The 19625-nt window shown below is 36.2% G+C and overlaps 1 protein-coding gene across 1 annotated transcript; it reads left to right on the plus strand.

Annotated features, from left to right (window-relative positions):
• The first annotated feature begins 6113 nt into the window (after positions 1–6113).
• On the plus strand, positions 6114–16413 carry dusp3a (dual specificity phosphatase 3a). Its single transcript, XM_043254304.1, has 3 exons — positions 6114–6517; positions 10636–10862; positions 12778–16413. Exons 1-3 carry the CDS (start codon positions 6351–6353, stop codon positions 12984–12986), a joined length of 603 nt encoding a protein of 200 aa, XP_043110239.1. The 5' UTR covers positions 6114–6350; the 3' UTR covers positions 12987–16413.
• Positions 16414–19625: the final 3212 nt, after the last annotated feature.

Here is a 19625-nt window from a genome sequence, read left to right on the forward strand (position 1 = left end):
ATAATCCATAATAATCTTTCTTCTATAACGTAAATATACATATATTGTAAATTTGATTCTTGGCTAAATCACAAAACATTCAGCATTTGTTGCTTGTAAAAAAATGGGCCTTTATGGAACAATATAGATAGGCAATAACAAAACTGGATTTCTATATCATATTTTCTGTTATGTCATAAAGAATTATAGATAATATAAAAAGCCAGAAAGTATGCAAAAAATATCCCAATTTATAGCTATTTTATAAAAGTTTGTTATTAGTGTTATTACTCATATTAGATCATATTTGAAAATACACACACGCACATATCTGTCATTAATTAAATCATTCCAAACCTTTACATTTCTATCTTCTGTGGAACACAAAAGGTTTTTCCCCCGCAAGCGTCACGAAGGCCTGCTCAGATGGACTGTCACGTGTACAGCAAGTATGCCAAGCTGTGGTTTTGGACAAGCCCATCATACTGACCAGTGTTTAAAAAGGAATGAAATAACGAGAAACGCCACATTACTCTAGGTCCATTTTGGGTAGCGTTTTCACAGGACTTCACACACTACATTTGCAAAGGCTTTAGATAGAACTGAACTTGTGCTGAACTCCCATGAATGAACTCTTTTAAATCCAGACTTGGAGTAATAAGTTCAAGGGGTCTGAGTTAGTTTTATTTATTTGTTGTTGTGTCCAGCCAATAATCTTTCCATTGAGACGTACTAAGCCACTCGGAGACGTTAGATAAGGTAATATGGTCTTGCCCCTTTGGCTAACCTAATAAAGCCTAACCTCTTTCCAGTCTAGCCTCGTTCTTAGGTGTGACATCCTGTGTTCCTCTGTCTAAAGGGTGTTGCAGTCTGAAGGCTTTAGCTCTTTTGAACCTCTTATATTTAAAGCAACAAAATCTAGACTCTCTTTTCTAAAACGGCAGCGGGTTATTTTCTGAAACATACCATTTGGTGTCAAACAATGTATAATTACAGTTTACAGGTTTTTAACTCGCATAAGATAATTGTAGCCTTATTTCAACCCTGTGCTCACAAGCACCGAATCCTCATGTGACAGAACCGTCATCAATTTGGATTCGAAGATACAATTTGCTCAGAAAAAACAAAGTCCTCTCAGAGAATGAAAACAAGTGCAGCCTTCAAATTACATAAGCGGGCTCTGAACAACAGCCACCGGGGCCTGTGTTCAGGGCCAGTTACATACTGAACTCATGATGTGGAAAACAGTACTCTACTGAGCCCTGTTTCATGGCACGGATCATAAAAAGAAGAGAGAGAGATGACAACACTTCTCCAGAATCTTTCTGTGTGTTTGATTCCAATAATACAGTTTTTGAAGGAAAAAAATAAGGTATTTGTGTTCAACAAGACCTCTATTGTATTCGTTCTTATTTGGTCTGGCATGTTTGTCGGACCTCTAATTACTACAACACAACAAAAGACGGCTGTATCTGAACTTGATACAGAACGGATGTTATTAAAAGTCCAAGGAGCATTAGATAAACTTTTGTAACATAAGTCTTTTAGCTATTAAAAAAAAAAAAAAAAAAAAAAAAAAAGAAAAAAAAAGCATTACTGCTGCAAACAAACTGAAAGCTAAAGCTATTGATAGTCCTTACGGTAATGAGACAATGAGACAAATGACAATTTTGGAGACATTTGTTTATCTGAGCAGCAATATATGTTGTCAAAATGTATTTAGTCTTAATAAACGTTTATCATAGACAGAAAATATACATGCCTAGAGTAATTAGTAATAATGCAATGACTAAACCCTATAAGCAAAGGGTAGCGTTATATTTAAATTATTGCGCTCAAAATCACAGTAAAAACAAATATTATTACAAATTATAATAACAGTTTTATGTTTTAATATATTTAAAAAACTTAATCTCTTCCCATGATGGCAGAGCTGAACATATTTTTTAAGAAATCATTCTAAGATGCTGATTTAGTGCGCAATAAACATTTCTGATTATTATCATTGGTTTGCAGGAACCATGTTGTGGCTTTAAAGGGCATCAACAGAAAGGAAAGTGAACCTGTAGTTCACAACACAGTGTCTGTGACGGAAAGATGGAAGACTGACAAGAACTTTGACTTGAAGACCAAACAACTGAAGAAAAATCAAACAAACTGTCGTTTTGATCAAATGAATGCATCCTCGCTGAATAAAAATATAAAATCTGTGAAACGCTTCATGTCCTAAAGGGTCACAGATATTTAACAATAAGATCATGAATCTAAAATAAAAATAAATCTTTGTAAATGGTTGACCATGAATGATCCGGTGTGAGAATTTTAGGATGTGGGGAGACTGTGTGTGTGTCGCGTCTTGTTATTTAGGTTAGAAAATGTCCTGCTGTTTAGTTATGCGCCAGTGGAGCAGGAGAGGGTAAGCGGGGGGTTCAAGGAAAGTGCAGATATGCACAGATTATAATTACACAGAAAAATATCATGTAACCACATGTACTGGGACACGATAAATCTTCCACGGTGGTTTTATAAAAAAATCTTTTTGTTCTACATACCATTGTGAGACATTGATGTGTACAGACTAAACGCATTTCTATCATGAAAAAGGACGAATGAAATGCATCTTTTGTAAATGACGTTCAGATCTAATGCAGGCGACTAAACAAAAAGACGAAGCTGCTGTAGAATACGATGACCTGATGTCAATGACAAACATGAGTGTCATGACCTCATTTCTCAAGTGCTGGACTCACACAGCCGTTATACAGCCACCCACAATGAGCTCATGGTCAAGGAGCTCGGTCTGAGTGTGTCTGTGAAACTCTTGCAAAGTCAGGCTCTGTTTTTTGCTGTCATGTCCAGAGTCTGCTCAGGTGCTTCAGCAAGCAGATGGTTAGATTATGCATGACTCCCCGTGGTGCGGCGCTGTCTCAGGGGGCTATATTGTCTTGAAGGTCATTAGTCAAATGATCTTCCGGAAGGATCCGATAGCAATGATAGTAAACGCTGACAGAGTAATAACGACAAGGTCACAATCAGAACGATCGCCGTGTTGTGCAGGTAATATGTATCTATGATAATAACATGGTTAGGTTTTGTCACAGCTGTGGTAGCGTCCTCTGTGGTTTAGCGCTCTTAAAAGTAAATATTGCAGAGCTGAGCGCCACCTACTGCCTGAAGAATGATACTGACTACTGCAGCAAGATTTTTACTGAATCTTTGAATTGATCTCTTTAGGTCAAAGAAAATCAGGGCAAAATACACATGTGGAGGAAACATTTAACTTACTTCATCACTCTGCTGGTTCAAACAGACTGTTGGTATATATGTGCATACATCCCCATTGCTTTAACTAATCAGAATACACATTTTATAGTCAAAAATTCCCCATGGATCTATATAGAAAGATGCTGATTTGGTAAGAGGGCATGTTGATCCCTGGGGTAATGTGAATTGTGCCTCTTTGACAAAAATAAAGACCTTGGTATCTGAAATGTATAGCGCTTAAGTGTGTGTGTATGTCATAATTAATACTGTTATAATAATTATTTTATATTTGCTAGTAGTTATATTTATATATTTAATATCCTTTTATTTTAATAATCACATGTTTAATAAAAATTCCTATTTTTATCCATTTGTATTGTAATATTTATTAATTTAAAAAGTTCTGTTGTTTTGTTAATATAACAGTTTAGTAGAAGCATTGATATTTATTTATTTTTTACAAATGAAACCAAAAAATGTATAGCTATAATTTAACTACATCATATGCAGTGCATTTTCTTTTCCTGTTAAAAACGTCAGATTTACAAAATTACATGTTATATAAATTATTGTAAACAAATATAATTGTATTTTGTATTTCTTTTTAAAAAAGGCAAATTTACAAAATGACTAAAAAATGATTATAACAAGTAGTTCTACCGAAAGCATACTGAACGCTCGATATGTTGTCAGGGTCTCAGGTGGTTTAATTTTCTCCTGGATTAATTGGATGGACATACAGAGTCCCAAGCTGTCAATAAAAAGACAATTGAACTGATGCAGTCCCTCCTCCAAGTCCATCCAAAATTCAAACCGTGGCCTTGGCTACATTTTAGAAAGACAAATCCTCACAAGCACGCAGTAAGAAATATAAACAAAAGCAAAAAAATATATATTTGATAGGCTTGTTGCTATGGAATTGTATGGCACCTCCTTGTATTGCTATGGCAACAGACAATGACTGCCTTTCAGTGTCAAATATTGTAACAGCATGTCATCCGCAGAGGGCAAAGTCACAATGAATATGTAAGACATTCTGACTTCCTCATCCAAAATATAATCAAACAAGTCAGATTGATTGTATTTATGCAACTGCCGGACAGAAGCCACACCAGAGGTCAACTGTTATTGGACACAAGACCAGCTCTAATCACTCTTCTCTCATTGATCAGCTGTGCTCTCAAAGTCGTCGATTGGATTCTGTGAAATGCTTAGTCTCTTACATAAGACAGCTGGAATAAGGACACTACTGCTCGCTTGACTTATGGATTTAATGTGCAGTTTTTATTTTAGTTAAGATATGTTACACAAAACAAAACACAAAACAGAACTTGTTAACGCTGTCAAAATGTTTTGTTTAGTTTAGGCAGTGGGGTAACAAGTTAAAAGTTGAAGTTAAAACACCTTTATATATCTATCTATATATGTATATGTGTGTGTGTATGTATATATATATATATATATATATATATATATATATATATATATATATATATATATGAATATTTTTATTATTATATTTTTGTATTAGAGGAAATTATCTGCATTCAGTATTTTGAACTTAAGAAATACATCTCTGAGATAACAATTAAAATGCAGTCATATCACTCTTCTAGGAAGAAAACAACAACAACAACAACAACAACAACAACAACAACAACAACAACAGGTTTTCTTTTCTGGTGATTAAGCTGGTAAACCATGAATGAATGCAGTCAAACAAGTTAAAATAAACATGCATGACTAAAAAGGCAGGCCAAACATAGTTTCTTTCATTTTCTTTGTGTTTTCAAACCACTGATCTTTTTAACAGCTTTTTCGCTGTCAGCATGGATTTGTTTACCATCCAAAAAAAGTGCCTTGGCTCCCTCTAGTGGTTAAATATATAATTAGGAATGAGGCTTATAATATTTTATTTGCAGGCTTTTTTAAAACTTTATTATTATTATTATTATTATTTAAGGCAGTTGATACAAGCTAGAGGTAGATAGTGAGCAGACTAGCAGATGGCAAGATGGAAAACAATAGGAATCATTCTTCAAAAGCCTTACTAAGGGCTTCAGTAGTGCCCTATTATTAAAATGCATATGAATCCTCAGTTAAATTTGACTTTATGGCAATATAAAAGTGGGCTAATGTGTGAATTCTATGTTGTGTGCCTATAATTCAAATGAAAAACCATAAGTCATTATTGTTTTTTTTGGTTGATGTCTTATTTCAGCTTTATGGCAATAAACTATATAAAACTAAAAAAATAAATATTATACACATATACGTACTGGGTATCTAAACAAAAGCAAGATTTCTATTGTATTTATATAATAAATAAAATCTAGTCCTTTTTTTAATATGAGTCAAAACAAAACAATTATGACTTTTCACATGCGTCAGGAATCCACAACCACTTTCCTAAATGAACTAAATTAAATTACTCCGACAATTAGGCCTACTTTTTTCCTGTCACATACACATTTGGACCAACCAACAAGTTTTCTTAATGGGAATTCTTGTAATTGGCTTGAAAGTGGGTCACAGGTTCAGTATTAAAACACAAGGCTTAAAAGCCACTTGTTGGATGAAAACGAGAGAAATAAATGAACAAAAATCCCTTCCAGGCCCCGCCCGTCACAACATCAATTAACACACAAATCAAGCCTTACATGAAGGGAGGGGTAATGTTTGGGAATAGACTTAGTGTTAATAGATCAATAAGCGTGTATATAACGAGCCTTACGGACACACGTTTACGCACAACAGGCCACATGAAAACATGAAATGCCGTCTAACCTGTCAGAAATGTGAATGGATTAGATGAGAGGGAGGGGGAGGGAGAGAGAGAGATGTTTAAAGCGTCTCTCAATGACTTGTGCATCGGCGCGTTGTCGCCATCTTCCGCCAGTTCTGTTAGCGACCTCACCGGAGCATCACATCAGACCGCCGGTGGGCGAGTCCCGGGTGTGTCTGTCTGCCTGCCTGCGTTCAGGAGAGCACGCTACCAGCACCGACAGGGGAGGGAAATAAAATGCTGGGGAATCGAAAGCCGTGACATCTTCATCACTAGACACTTGTTGTTGTTTTTTTTTTTGCTTTTGGAGGAGGACTGAAGCATGAAGAAACACCACAGCCCCGCGAAGGGACCACTGGAAGTCACCGTGCCAGACGCCGAGGCGACCATACAACAACTCAACAAGCTGCTGTCCAACGGCAGCGGTTTCTACAGCCTCCCAGCACAACATTTTAACGAGGTCTTTCCCAGGATTTACATCGGCAATGCGTAAGTTCAGCGATCTTATGGAGACTCGCGTGCTGCTTCTCATGGCAGGAAAACACTGACAGGTAGCTGCTTTCAAATGCCGGATAAATGTGGTGCTTGTGGAGCAGGCTGTTGATCTGTATAACGGATGGGTAGGTAAACCATCTCAGTGAACATTAACTGAATCTTTTGCGGTGTTCAGGTGCGAAACAACAAACCTGTGAATGGAGCGTGTCAGCTCTCCGCCTACGAGAACGATCAGGAAACCACGGGAGATTTTTTGCTAACGTTTAAACAGTGAGTCAGTTTGAGACAGACTGCAAGAGAAGCTGTTTTTCTCCACGACCGTCCTCTATCGGTACCATCTCGCTATCTCTCTGAGATCACTGGTTACAAAATCGCTTCAGTTCGACCTCAGTCACGTGTTTCTTTGTATTATTAAACCGTTACTATTGCACATTAATGCCACATTTCCTCTATCATACAAAGAGGAGACGATCTCAAGGGGGTTTGACGAGTTATTTATTTTTACGACGCGCTTATTAAAACCCCTTTCGATTCAACAGCACAATTCTTGCTAAAAAAATTTGTAACAGTGACCTTTTACTCGGAATCCTTTGTTTACAACTTCCCAGTGTGACAAATCTTAGCCTACACGCACGGACACGCTGGTTTTACATATCAATTAATTTAATAAATGTTAATTTTACATACGTAAATAAAATGCATGTTTATTTGTTTTTGGTAGAGCAAACTTAAAATAAAAGTAAAATTAAATAAATGAAGTAAATAAAGTTCTTGATTTTTGTCCTTGTCTAATGCATTAAAGTATTTTAAACGCCGCATGAATTAGAAAGTCTATATCTAATTCTAAATAAATTGGCTGTTGAGTGCATCTAATCAAAATAATCGTTAAGAAATAAAACAAACTACTTTTGAATCATTCCAGTGACTCTTAAATTCGACTCAACTCAAAGATTCATATTACTTCATGGTTACTAAAGGTGTGCTGAATTTGAGGAAGATGAAAAATACTGAAAAACAAAATACACCAATATACCACAGCTAGCTAGGTTCATAGACATTTATATATGTTCAATATTTGGTCATTTTGAGATGATCAACATTAGCTAATAATTTTGCCTGAACATCAACAGAAGTATTATCTACTTCTGTGTTTTTTCAAACATGTTGAGTCTATAAGGCACAATTTTGTTTCTTTTTTAAAAAATATATTTTAAGTAAATGTATTTAATTAAAGTAAATACATTCATAAATTTCTATAATGCAATAATTTTCATTTCTGGAACTTTTAAGCAGCAAATCTGCCTCGATTTTCATAAACACTCAAAAACCAGCTGGATATATATATATATATATATATATATATATATATATATATATATATATATATATATATATATATATATATATATATATATATATATATAGTGAATGTTCCTTGGTATCACTTATTTCTTTTAATAAATCAGTTCACATATAGGCATCATTACATTGGATAACTATAGAACAAGCACATTATCTCTTTGTAACAACAAATCAATTTGAGCATAAAACCACAGCCGGATATGCCTGGCTTAGTCTGTGCTACTAAGAGCAGCAGGAATTTACATAGGGTCATTTGTTGATATTGACTAAACATTTTTACTGAGCTTCTAATGTCTGTATCTGCCTTGTCTGTAGCTTCCATATTTATTTATATTCATTTCGAATATGATGCATTGATAAATAGACAGACTGATACACCCTGCACACCAAATTCAGCTGGGTTTTTTTCCCTCCACAATATGCACAGTGTGCACAAAACAATACTTACTGCACTTGTATTACATTGCACAAAGTATTATATTAGGACTGATATTACAAAAGAATTATGTCTGAAATGAGATGATCCCATTCCCATCCATAATTACCCATCTAGATAAGATTGAATGTCCACATTGTGTTCAGCATGTACTGCACCGTTTTGTTTGTTCGCATTCTTGCCAATACAGAGCACGTTAATAAACTAAGTGCAGATATAAGAGCGTGCCAAACATTTGGGATTATAATTCAGTTAGTGTTATGACTGTAGGACATGATCTAACGATACTGTCTTTAGTAATACAAAGTCATTATGGTTATACACAATAGATAAAATCCTATGATTTTGGTAGTACTCCATTTGGACCATTTGCCATATGTAAAGGTACAGTATGGGGCAATGGGCCACTTTCTTCATAGCACACCTCTCTTTTGTAAGACTTACATTAATAATGCATGTGAAGGGACTGCAGTGAACGGCGCAGGACAGGTGAACAAGATGCAAAGCAAACACTTTCTCTCTCTGTCTCTCTCTCTCTTTCTCTTATGCACATGCATACACGCATACATTCACAAACACAGGGAGAAATATAACCACAATCTGCAAAGGCTCCATATAGACAGGATCTCACTGGGGGAAGAGTTTGAATTATGGGTGTTGGGCGGTGCATCTGAGTCCATCACTTCATCACCACTGGTGAGCCTTTGCTGCTGGCAGAAACAGAGACTGATGGGCTGCTACATCCTCCAGTTATAAACCAAAAGGCCTGGAGACTTGATCTTTATTTAGGGTGTTCTTTTGAAATTGAAGTGTTTGTGCAAATAACACATTATAATTGTATTAGGATATACAATTATATATATATATATATATATATATATATATATATATATATATATATATATATATATATATATATATATATATATATATATATATTTATTATCCCATATTTCATCTACTTCATTCTAACATTGGATGGTGCTAAGGAGTGGACTAGAGAGACATAAAGAGGCTGGATTTGTAGGAGACAAAGATGAAAGAGTTCCAGGTGCTCAAGCCGAATAGAGACAATGCAACTACATGACAGAGCATTCTGCTCATCTCTTTTCTCATCTCTTGTTTTCTCTCTCTGAGGACTCAGACCTATTTTGGGCACTCTGCTGGACGCCTATGGCTCTTTGTATGCCTCTGGGCAGCAGCCAAGATCTCCTTGGTGTGTCTGTTCTGGTTTAGAACACTGCTGTCCCCAGGGACCCTCTGACATAGGCCGACATCTCTGCCAACTAAAAGCGGCTCCACAATTCACTCCAATCAATCTCAAACTAAACACAGCAGACCGATCCATAGCTGAGGCTTCTGGGTGGGGTTGGCAGGGTCTTGGATTTACTGGAGCTACAAAATGAGAGCATTCTTGATAAACAGTTACATAATGCAACATAAGGGGTTATGTAATTGTTTTATCAAGAATTAATGATTACAAGGTGTTCAGCAGTGAGAGAAAAGAACACAAGAAAAGTCATCACTTTTTAATATACCTTAAGAAATGTATTTGGGAATAATGCTGACTCAATCTGAAATGGAAACCATCAATATTATATTGCGTATGATTTGTTTAACGAAATTGAAAATAGTTATGAATTGCCTTGAGATTTGATTTTGAGATTTCTCGCTACCAATAATGAATGGCAACAATTTTCATGACACAGTTTGCTGTGCTTTTTTTTAAAAAAGAAAAAATTATCACTGTATGTGCAAACAGGTCTCCATTTAAAAAAGAAAAAACAAAGGGTGATTTGTTAGATCACTGTCAGCAAACACACATTAAGACAGGATTGTACTTGAGACCAGCTCATTTGAGACCAGAAGTTCCCCAAGTTCAGGTTAAGATCGAATCCACATTGTCAGTGACAAAGCCAAGTGCAAAAAATATTGTGTTGGACTGAAGGACCATGGCCGTATTTTCATGGTCTTGGTTTAACTGACTCAACATTCTTCTGGTATCTGCCTTGACTCAATTGATCTGGAATTTTCTACAACACTGCCTCGAAGGTACAGTTCATCACAAAATGAATATCTTGTCATCGTCTTCTCAGCTCACAAGTTGTTCCAAACCTGCAGGAATTTCTTTGTTCTGTTGAACACGAAAGAAGATATTTAGAAAAATGTTGATGGTAACTAAATTGATAGGAACAAGTGGAAGGTAAATAAATGATGACGGAAATTATCATCTTTGGGTGAACCTTTAAGATATCACAATATTGCTTTGTTTGGTTGAGGTGAATCTCACACATGGTCTTCTTCTGTTCCCCAGGTTTGTGGCCCAGAATGTGATGCGTTTGCAGCGGCTGGGTGTGACACACATTCTGAATGTCGCAGAGGGAAACTCTTTCATGCATGTGAACACCAATGCAGAGTTTTACGCAGGAACTGGGATCACGTACCATGGCATACAGGCCAATGACACTGAGCAGTTCAACATCAGTGCCTTCTTTGAGGAAGCAGCAGACTTCATCGATAAGGCTCTGGCACATGGAAAAGGTCAGCTGCTTGTGCTTCTTCTCTTTTGTTTCTTATCAAAAATACCCACTTTAGACCTGCATAAACTGATTTTCCATTAACCGACAAGAATGTCCCAAGATATTACAGAAATCTCGTTCAATCCTTTTGACACAGATTCTTGATAAGCATGAAGCCAGCGATGTCTGCTGAGTTAGAATGCAAAGTATTCTGTTCATAACTTGACCTTTCTTTAACAAACCAAGTTACTTATTTTCCTTTATGCCAGCTTGCTTTTTTCCTCAATTCGGTTTAATGCTTAGCTTGCGCAAACAACAAACAAAAGTCGGGACAGAAAACAATGAAATTTATTGAATTGTTACAGTATATGTATCCACGGATAATAATGTATCCCAAATTGGATCTGGTAGTCCCTACACACAGATTTTATCCCTGGATATCTCACACCAGTCGTTTTAATTGGTGCATTTAAACCCATTTTTATTGGCATGGATTTTATGCCATCTCTAACACAGAGGAGCAATTATAAAGCATCTTAATTGCAAGTCATCTTGGCAGCAGGAGCCCAGTAAGCGGTAAATCAGACGCCAAGCCTGGGTCGAGGGAGGACACTAATCTTTTCACTGAGAGCTTAAGCTGAAACAAAACCTCTAGAATATATGCTGCCACTTCGTAGACCGGCTGAGCTCAGCTGTGACATTTGCGACAGCCGTGCTTACAGTGGGCTTGATGTCATCTGGCGAATTTGCTGGCTGAATCACAATGAGCAGTGGGAGGGATGAAGGTCTGAGTGCTCCCGCTGCCTCTGAGTCACACTGAATCTGTTTTAAAAATACGCTCTGCATAGGGGTGGGTCTCGATGGCTGATTTGTCGTCTAGTTTTAGATATGTTCTTGTTTTAAGTTTACTTCAAGTCTTTGTAGCAAAAGTGCATTGCGGAGGATTGATGTGAAATTCAGTGATATTATGTACGTGGGCTCATAAAAAAACTGTATTCTTTTATTACCCATATATGCTCGTAAAAACACATTCCTGTTTTTGGCCAAAGCAAAACAGCTCCTGCACTGTGAATAAAAAACCCCTGCATACTTAAAGGTTTAAGTAACCAGCTAGCCAGCTGATTTTAAAAATACAGAGTGCTGTTTACACTAACTCCAGCCACCGATGTGTGATTGGGATAATAACACCACAGAAGACGATTGTCTAATAATAGCTCCAGTGTTGTAGATGGTAAAGCATGTGCATTTATTGTCAATAAAAATGAAAGGAATTGAAAATAAACTATTGAGTAAAAATTACAATTTACTGTCAATACGTTATTATTGCATTCTGTTTTATAATGTACTACACTATTTGCAGTATGTAGTATAAATAGCAGAAAATCTTACTAACATAGTGTAATAGGAATTTGTAGCTACCTACTAATAGCAGGTGATTTAAAAAAAACTGCTATTTTTACTACATGTAAATAGAATACAAATAGCCTTTTTTGCCATTTACACAGTGCACATAGCCTCTGCCTTAAAAATATGTAGTTTTGCATAGCCGTAGCTCTGCATTGATCTACAGGGAGCTGAGATTTAAGAATCAATGAAGGTTATCTCCTTGACACATAAACAGCACAAAGACTCGCGGGAAAACGTAAGTAAGCGTTTGGAGGAGGCATCAGGTTTCAGATCCTCTGCTGCATCTGCCAAATAAGCACAGTGGAGGCTTGCAAGGTGAATTCCTCCAGGAGAGCAGGCTGGTCAATAATGAATGCGTATGTGTGTCACTGCATGTTTGGAGGGGAATTGGTCCGAAGGTTGATTTGAGAAGCTTCACAATCAACCGATGTTGCGGCAGAAGCCTCATTTGTATCCTCAAAGAACCAGATCTTCGTAGGCACTCCAGAAACCTGCCTTATTTTAACCGTTATTTCTTATTACTCTTCTAGGAAAGGTGTACGTTCACTGCCGTGAGGGCTACAGCCGTTCGCCCACCATCGTCATCGCTTACCTCATGCTCCGTCACAAGATGGATGTACGAGTTGCAACGGCTACAGTAAGACACAAGAGAGAGATCGGCCCGAATGATGGATTCCTGCGCCAACTGTGCCAACTCAACGAAAAGCTGGCGAAGGAGGGCAAGTTGAAGACCAAATGATAGAATGTGCTCTACTCCCACATGTATTTCAGTCCAAGCATATTAACAGAATGTATGCATACATCCAGAGCATAAGCATGGAGATATACAAAGTGTATTCAAACACACTCTCACATACACACTCACTCGAGGTGTTGTCAGTGTCCTGAATAATTACCCCTGCTTCCAGCTGGCTGGTAAAGGGAAATTTACTGGCGTATCTGAATAATTAAGGCTTTAGAAGAAGCAAGGGCAGCATTTTATATGTCATCACAACTGTTTTGTTTTTGCATCATTCCCCATGATAATTAGCTTCCTTTTTTTCACTAGGCACACCTAAAGCATTCCAGTACCCAACTATTTGTATATCTCACAAATTCAACTTTTGGAGCATATTAGCCCAATTGTCATCTGTAAAGTAGAGCACAATCATCCAATGGGTTCCGACTGACCAGAAATATGCCGATTTCTCGACCCATTTCTATTTGTATATTTAGCATGCCGAATACACCTTTTAACCCATTTACAGACCTACAGCCAGATTTTTATGGCTTTCCAGCATTTTAAATCAGGAGGACAAAACTGTTGTGTACCAGCACACACCCCATTCGCTCACTAAATTAACATTCCACTTTGTACTGAATGGTAGCATACAATCAACAAGATAGATCTACAACAAACCGACTGTATGTTGTAGCTCGGATTCAACAGACGCTACAAACAGGTTCAACCCGGTTCTATGCAGCAGTGATAATGCATCAGCCCCATTAGATCTCTTTACTCTGGAATCACTGTCTCTCACTGCCAAGTATCATGCCACATTTTGTCCATCACAAGATCACAGTCAGCCTTGACCAGAGAGACACGTCCGATAGATGGAGAGCCTCTGCCATGCCAACTGCCTAATGATGTGCCCTTACACAAGGTTTGTTACCCAGAGGCCCAGTGCCCCTTCATACTGCTAGTTCAGAGATCGTAGGAAGCTAGGTCTGTGGAGCTTAGATCAGACTTTTAAGGGTAGCTGTTGAAATAGACTCAGCTTTGTCCTTAAGATAGAATCAATTTAGCACTGGAAACTGACTCATTTTGCTGCACTGCTGGCTTGTTTCAGGTTTTAAAGGGGTCATATCGTATGTATTTTTATCATTTAATTATTTCCCCCGAGGTCCACTTATAACGTTAGTCAAATTAAGCAGGCCGTTATTGCTGCTGTGCCTTTAAGACTACTATCTAAGCATGTGAAGGGAGTTACATTGACGAGTAACTATATAGTTTATGCTATTCATCGTTTAATAACAGCATCATTGCAGAAGATTCACAAAAAGGTCTGGGTAGTAATGTGCTGTTCAAACCATCCAGATCAGACAGAAGTTCCCTGCATTTTACGCTTTATTCAGTTTTGGGAAAAAATCCCACTTTCTCTGTATAGCTTCTTTGGGACTGGTTTGGCTACATTGATGTGTAAATATGGTGAATGTTTTTTTTTTTGGACTGGGAAGAAATTTTAATTTCTTAAAGTTAACCCAAAAATGCGATTTCTCATAATATGACCTCTTTAAAGGAGAACCAGCATAAACTTCATTGGAAATAAGTGCATGCAAAGGTTTTAAACGCGTAGCTTTTTGAATTAGTCTCATTTCTCAAATTTGATTGATCTAATATTAATAGGGGCCTCTACGTTTATTATTACTGAAGGAAAATACTATAGTACAAATCGTAGGCTAGATTATAACACAAAGCACTACTTATGCCTCTTTTTTATATTTCTATATTCCAGATATATATACTTGTATATACATATTTAGATGTTGACATATATGAATGTATGACCTGTCCATAATATTTGTGTATGACCAGTATCTATTAACAATAGAAATATCTAATAAATTGTAGTCGACATCCACTTTACTTTGAAATGCCATGAGTGCCATGGCAAACACCGCATTTGTTTCACACACCTAGTTGTTTGCTAAAAAGTCCATATATTAGCCAGTTCTTTTTGCTTTGATCGTCTATTTGGCTTTATTATTTTACAATTTACATTCTATTACAGCATCCAAGTCTGTTTTCACAGGTAACACTGTTGCAGGCTACTTCACAACATGTACACCACTGTAGCTAATCCACAATCCTTTATTTAACTTTGTCTAAGAACATTCAAAATTGACAAATACCTATATGTATGAAAGCATTCGAACTATAAACATTCCTTTAATATAATCTGGAGACCTAGGCTTTATACAACCTAATCAACTGTAGCTTTTGGAAACCTGTGTGCCGTCACAAAACACGTGAACCAATGAGGATGGTCTGTGCCAATGGCAAGCAAACTACGGGATTTTATCAGTCATTAAAACTGAACTTGAGATCTTCTTGGGCTTTCAGAGATTTTAGCAGCAACTTTTAACCTCAAAAAGCAACAATAACACATTTTGAATACGCATATTTGGAAATTTCAACATAAAGATGTGTTTGCTGGCTCTTGTTGGCTGCAAGGCGAGGAAGAACACACCCTTTTCAGAACTGGATTTGCGGAAGGAGAAACACTGCCATCTGCTGTTGATAACCCATGTGGTTTGCACAAACTGGCCTGCTATGTATTGCCTTTTATTCATATGTATCCGATTGTATGTTACACAGTGTATAGATATTGTAAACAATGTAATTATACAGGGAAGATTAAATGAAAACGGTTGTACCACTATATGGCTTAATGATGTCATTAGTATATAACAATGAATCACAATGCTGCTTGGTCATTTTGTATTTATGTCTCATTATCAGTGTTTTTTCTTTAATAACACAAACTAAGGTGATGCAGTTTTGACGCACTTGCATTGTTTGTGTATTTTCGCTTCTTTGTTTTGTCCATGTGTACAAGCACATCGTTGCATTCATGTGCGCGCACACACTTGCTCAAACGCCGCTGACTACATGTAACTCTATATCGTCTATGTGCCGTCTCTTACTCCTGTATGCTTTGTGTTGTTGCTGTAATGTGATATTGTAAATGATTGACCACTTGTTTGTTGTAAAGGACATGGAAACCTCAGCAGTTGCAAATTTGGCAGGAGGGTTTGGCACAAATGTTCACACTCTCAAATTATGTTTTGCATTTTGAGTTCAGGAGTTGCTTGATGCGACTAAACAATAGACTTATGGTTTCGTTTTAATCTGACTTAAACAGGAAAGGAAATACAGATCGCTTAAAGTGGAGGTCAAACGAATGCATTCACATGACACAGGCTGTCTAAACATCCCACCTTAAAGCCTTATCCTGAAGATGGATTATATATTTTTGATTCATGTCTTCACTTCACAAAGCAAGGTGTACAGCTTCTACAGACACTTTGTTGAAGTGCACTTGATTAAATCACAGTTATTTTTCTTACATTGGAAAATGTTCTTTTGTTTTATGATGTCTGAAAATAAATCTCAAAAATTCAAATGTTGTGCTTTTTTTTCTTTACAGATTTATTCAGTGCTATCTGGGAGAATGCATTGTTAAACCCATAACTGGCAAATTATTATAAAAATATTAGGGTTACTATAAGTAATTTTATTCAAATAACTTATGTAATGTTTTTAAATATGATGTGTGTATATATATATATATATATATATATATATATATATATATATATATATATATATATATATATATATATATATATACACATTAGTGTTCAAAGATTTGGGATCTTTAGGATTTTTCAAGAATCTTAGTCTTTAAGAAGTCACTTGTGCTCATTAAGGCTATATATATATATATATATAATGTTTGAGGCATATGTTAAAGTGATAAAAACATTTTTTGTCTAAATGTTTTAATCAAACATTATTCTCAACCTTGCTAACCCTTCTTTTTTTCTTATATTGTCTTTACAGAAAAAAAAAACTTTCATTGTCTCATATTACTCATATTGCTCAGTGCAATAATAAATTATTTTTGCATTTCCTCCTAGAGCATGAGAGGGACTAATTTCTCATGTGCATGGACAGTTTGCATGACAATACCCTATTAGTTCTCGTAGTGTGTTGCAAGCAGTCCGTGTCTGAGGGCCTCTGCGGTCTTTGATTACAACAGAATGGGGCACATGAAAAAGCACTCACAACAGCCCCTAATTACTCCTGTTAGGTAACAGAGATAAGTAGGGTAACATTCAACTGTGAACAGACTTTAATGCAACATTTGACTTGCCTCAGCAAATCTACAAATACTGAGCAAATGACTGACTTCACTACATCCGCAACTAGATTTAATGTCCATGGCATCATGTTTTACTACGTGTTATATATTTGTTAAAGAGATCATTATAAAATATGAGCGCAGGTTTAAGGTTTTGGGTCAGCATGTGTGAATATTTATGCATTAATGGAAGTGCAGTATGTATATTATTTATGCACTATGTTTATTCATAAATTAGAAACATATCCGAAAGATGCTTTATGGTAAGAGTTTATAGTCTGTCTCCAACAGATGGAGACAAACGCTTCCATAAATCTGTCTCCCTCTTGGGTCCTGTGCTCCTTGTACCATGACCTGCACACTAACGTAATACTTTCTTTTACATACTCAAATCCAGCGCTCCGTCACAGAATCACAACGGACAATTTTAAAATGCGAATGGTCTTTAAGGTCCTTTAGGATTTGTTTGGAGCACCTGGGATGACCAGCTCAGACTTCATATATCCACAAGGATCATTGAAAACACTCAAATCAATTGGTCTGACACTAGGGCCGATCTCTTTTCATGACCATGTGCACACAGCAATTACCCGAGCCCAGCTGTGGGGTCCTTTGAGAGAGATGTCCAGGGGCTCCTCCCTGTCACACTCACAAACCATGCAGGACCACAGAGCAGGCTGGGATGATCACCGACTTAAATCAATATACAGAGGTGCTCCAAATGATCAGAACGCTAGTATTTTCAACAACTAAAAAAAAATTTGGTGTAGTGGGTCAGTAGGAAATATTAATTGACATTTCCAAACATTTATTTAGCCGTTCATTGTAATAATCTTCTTTGCACAAGGAGTCTGACAACAGCCAGTGAGATCTCCACACAGAGATCTGATCTGATCATCATCCAGTCTGTCTGGAAAAACATAAAGAAACGGAACAAACTGTGATGGACTGAATCCAGAAAAACTGTGGCAACGTCTTCAAGATGCTTCGAGAGACCTACTTGAAAAGCTACAGTACTGTTGAAAGTTTGGGTAACTTTGGTAATCCTGCTGTAAAATAAGGATGCAGTTAAAATTAATGGAATGAATTGATTTAAAGCGTTTAAAGCAGCTTTTGTCTTAAGTGAACTTATACATAGCTTTATAGGTAGGTTTCTTAAAACATCTGCTAAAGCTATCAGAAAATTTTAGTTAAAATAATTACATTACTTCTTTAAGGTCATGCATATATATATTGCGATTAATCACATTCAAAATAAAAGTTTTTGCTTATAAAAAATATTAGTGTGTTCTGTGTACATGTATTATGCATACATGCATGTATATATTGAAGAAAAATATTACTAATCTTAAATATGTTTATATATAACTAAATATAAAATAAATATGTCAATATTTATAAATATATAAATACAAATATTTACACATTGACAGTATGTGTACATTAACAATAACTGAATTGTTTGAAAGCACTATATATATATATATATATATATATATATATATATATATATATGGTTTTTGAAAATATTTCAATTTAAGTAAAAATTTTAAAATAAAATTAATAAATATTTATTTCAATATATTTAATTTACATTTTATATACAACTTTCATAATTTTTTTAAGCATTTAATTACAATTATTGAAGTTTGATTTTTTGGATGAACTAATTCTTTAAGGTCATGCACTGCACGTTTGTATAAATATGTCGAATTAATGCATACTAATTTATTGTTTAATATTTTTTAAAATATTGCAGGACTGAATTTATGATAATGAAAACTTTGTTGTTTGACTAAATTCCAAGTAGATAATTTGGCAGGAGATCTCAAATTTCCTAAAAGCCAATCTTTTAAAATCTCATTATTAGTGGCACTTCTTGTGAAGGATATCCCCCCTTTCCTTTGTCGTCTTCATTAATGACCGGCTTAAATGAAAAGCATATGATGTTTCCCTTTTTCAACTTTTTTTTTGTCCCATTTCACTGCGTGCTCCCATAATGAAAACGTAAGAAAAAAAGGAACATCTGTGGAGCAGCACTAATTATTGGGAAATATGGGAGAGAACATTCTTGGAATGGATGGGCTTCAGATCCTCTTCCAAGCACTTGTGCCCGCAGTGGTGTTGCTCGTTTCATCTTCCTGCACTCTGCTGTTGTGTCGTTCCTGCGGGGCCTTGCCAAGTGCGTCTGATATCTATTAAAGAACTGTCATGTAAAGAACAGCAGAATATGGCTGCACGGCTCCTAAGGGTCCAAGTCAGATCGCTGGTGAGATACTGGCGGGAGTGTTTGATTTGGAAGCAAATTTGGAAGAAATTTAAAGCTGGATGCACTGTTATTTTTCCCAAGGCGTTGTTTGATTTCAGTTGTGAAATACGCACACGGCACTTGTTCCTAGTCGTGTAGAACAACAAATTAGACATATCTAAAGCGCAACTTCATTATTGCGGGAGATCAACCGTAATGATCT

The sequence above is a fragment of the Puntigrus tetrazona genome, chromosome 12 (assembly GCF_018831695.1).
Source record: "Puntigrus tetrazona isolate hp1 chromosome 12, ASM1883169v1, whole genome shotgun sequence".
NCBI classification, from domain to species: Eukaryota; Metazoa; Chordata; class Actinopteri; order Cypriniformes; family Cyprinidae; genus Puntigrus; species Puntigrus tetrazona.

Excerpts from the sequence above, each read along its gene's own strand:
- dusp3a (XM_043254304.1), top strand. The coding sequence starts at position 6,351 with ATGAAGAAACACCACAGCCCCGCGAAGGGACCACTGGAAGTCACCGTG. Across the intron at positions 6,518-10,635 it reads AGGATTTACATCGGCAATGC|GTTTGTGGCCCAGAATGTGA; the intron begins GTAAGTTCAGCG and ends TCTGTTCCCCAG. Across the intron at positions 10,863-12,777 it reads GGCTCTGGCACATGGAAAAG|GAAAGGTGTACGTTCACTGC; the intron begins GTCAGCTGCTTG and ends TTACTCTTCTAG.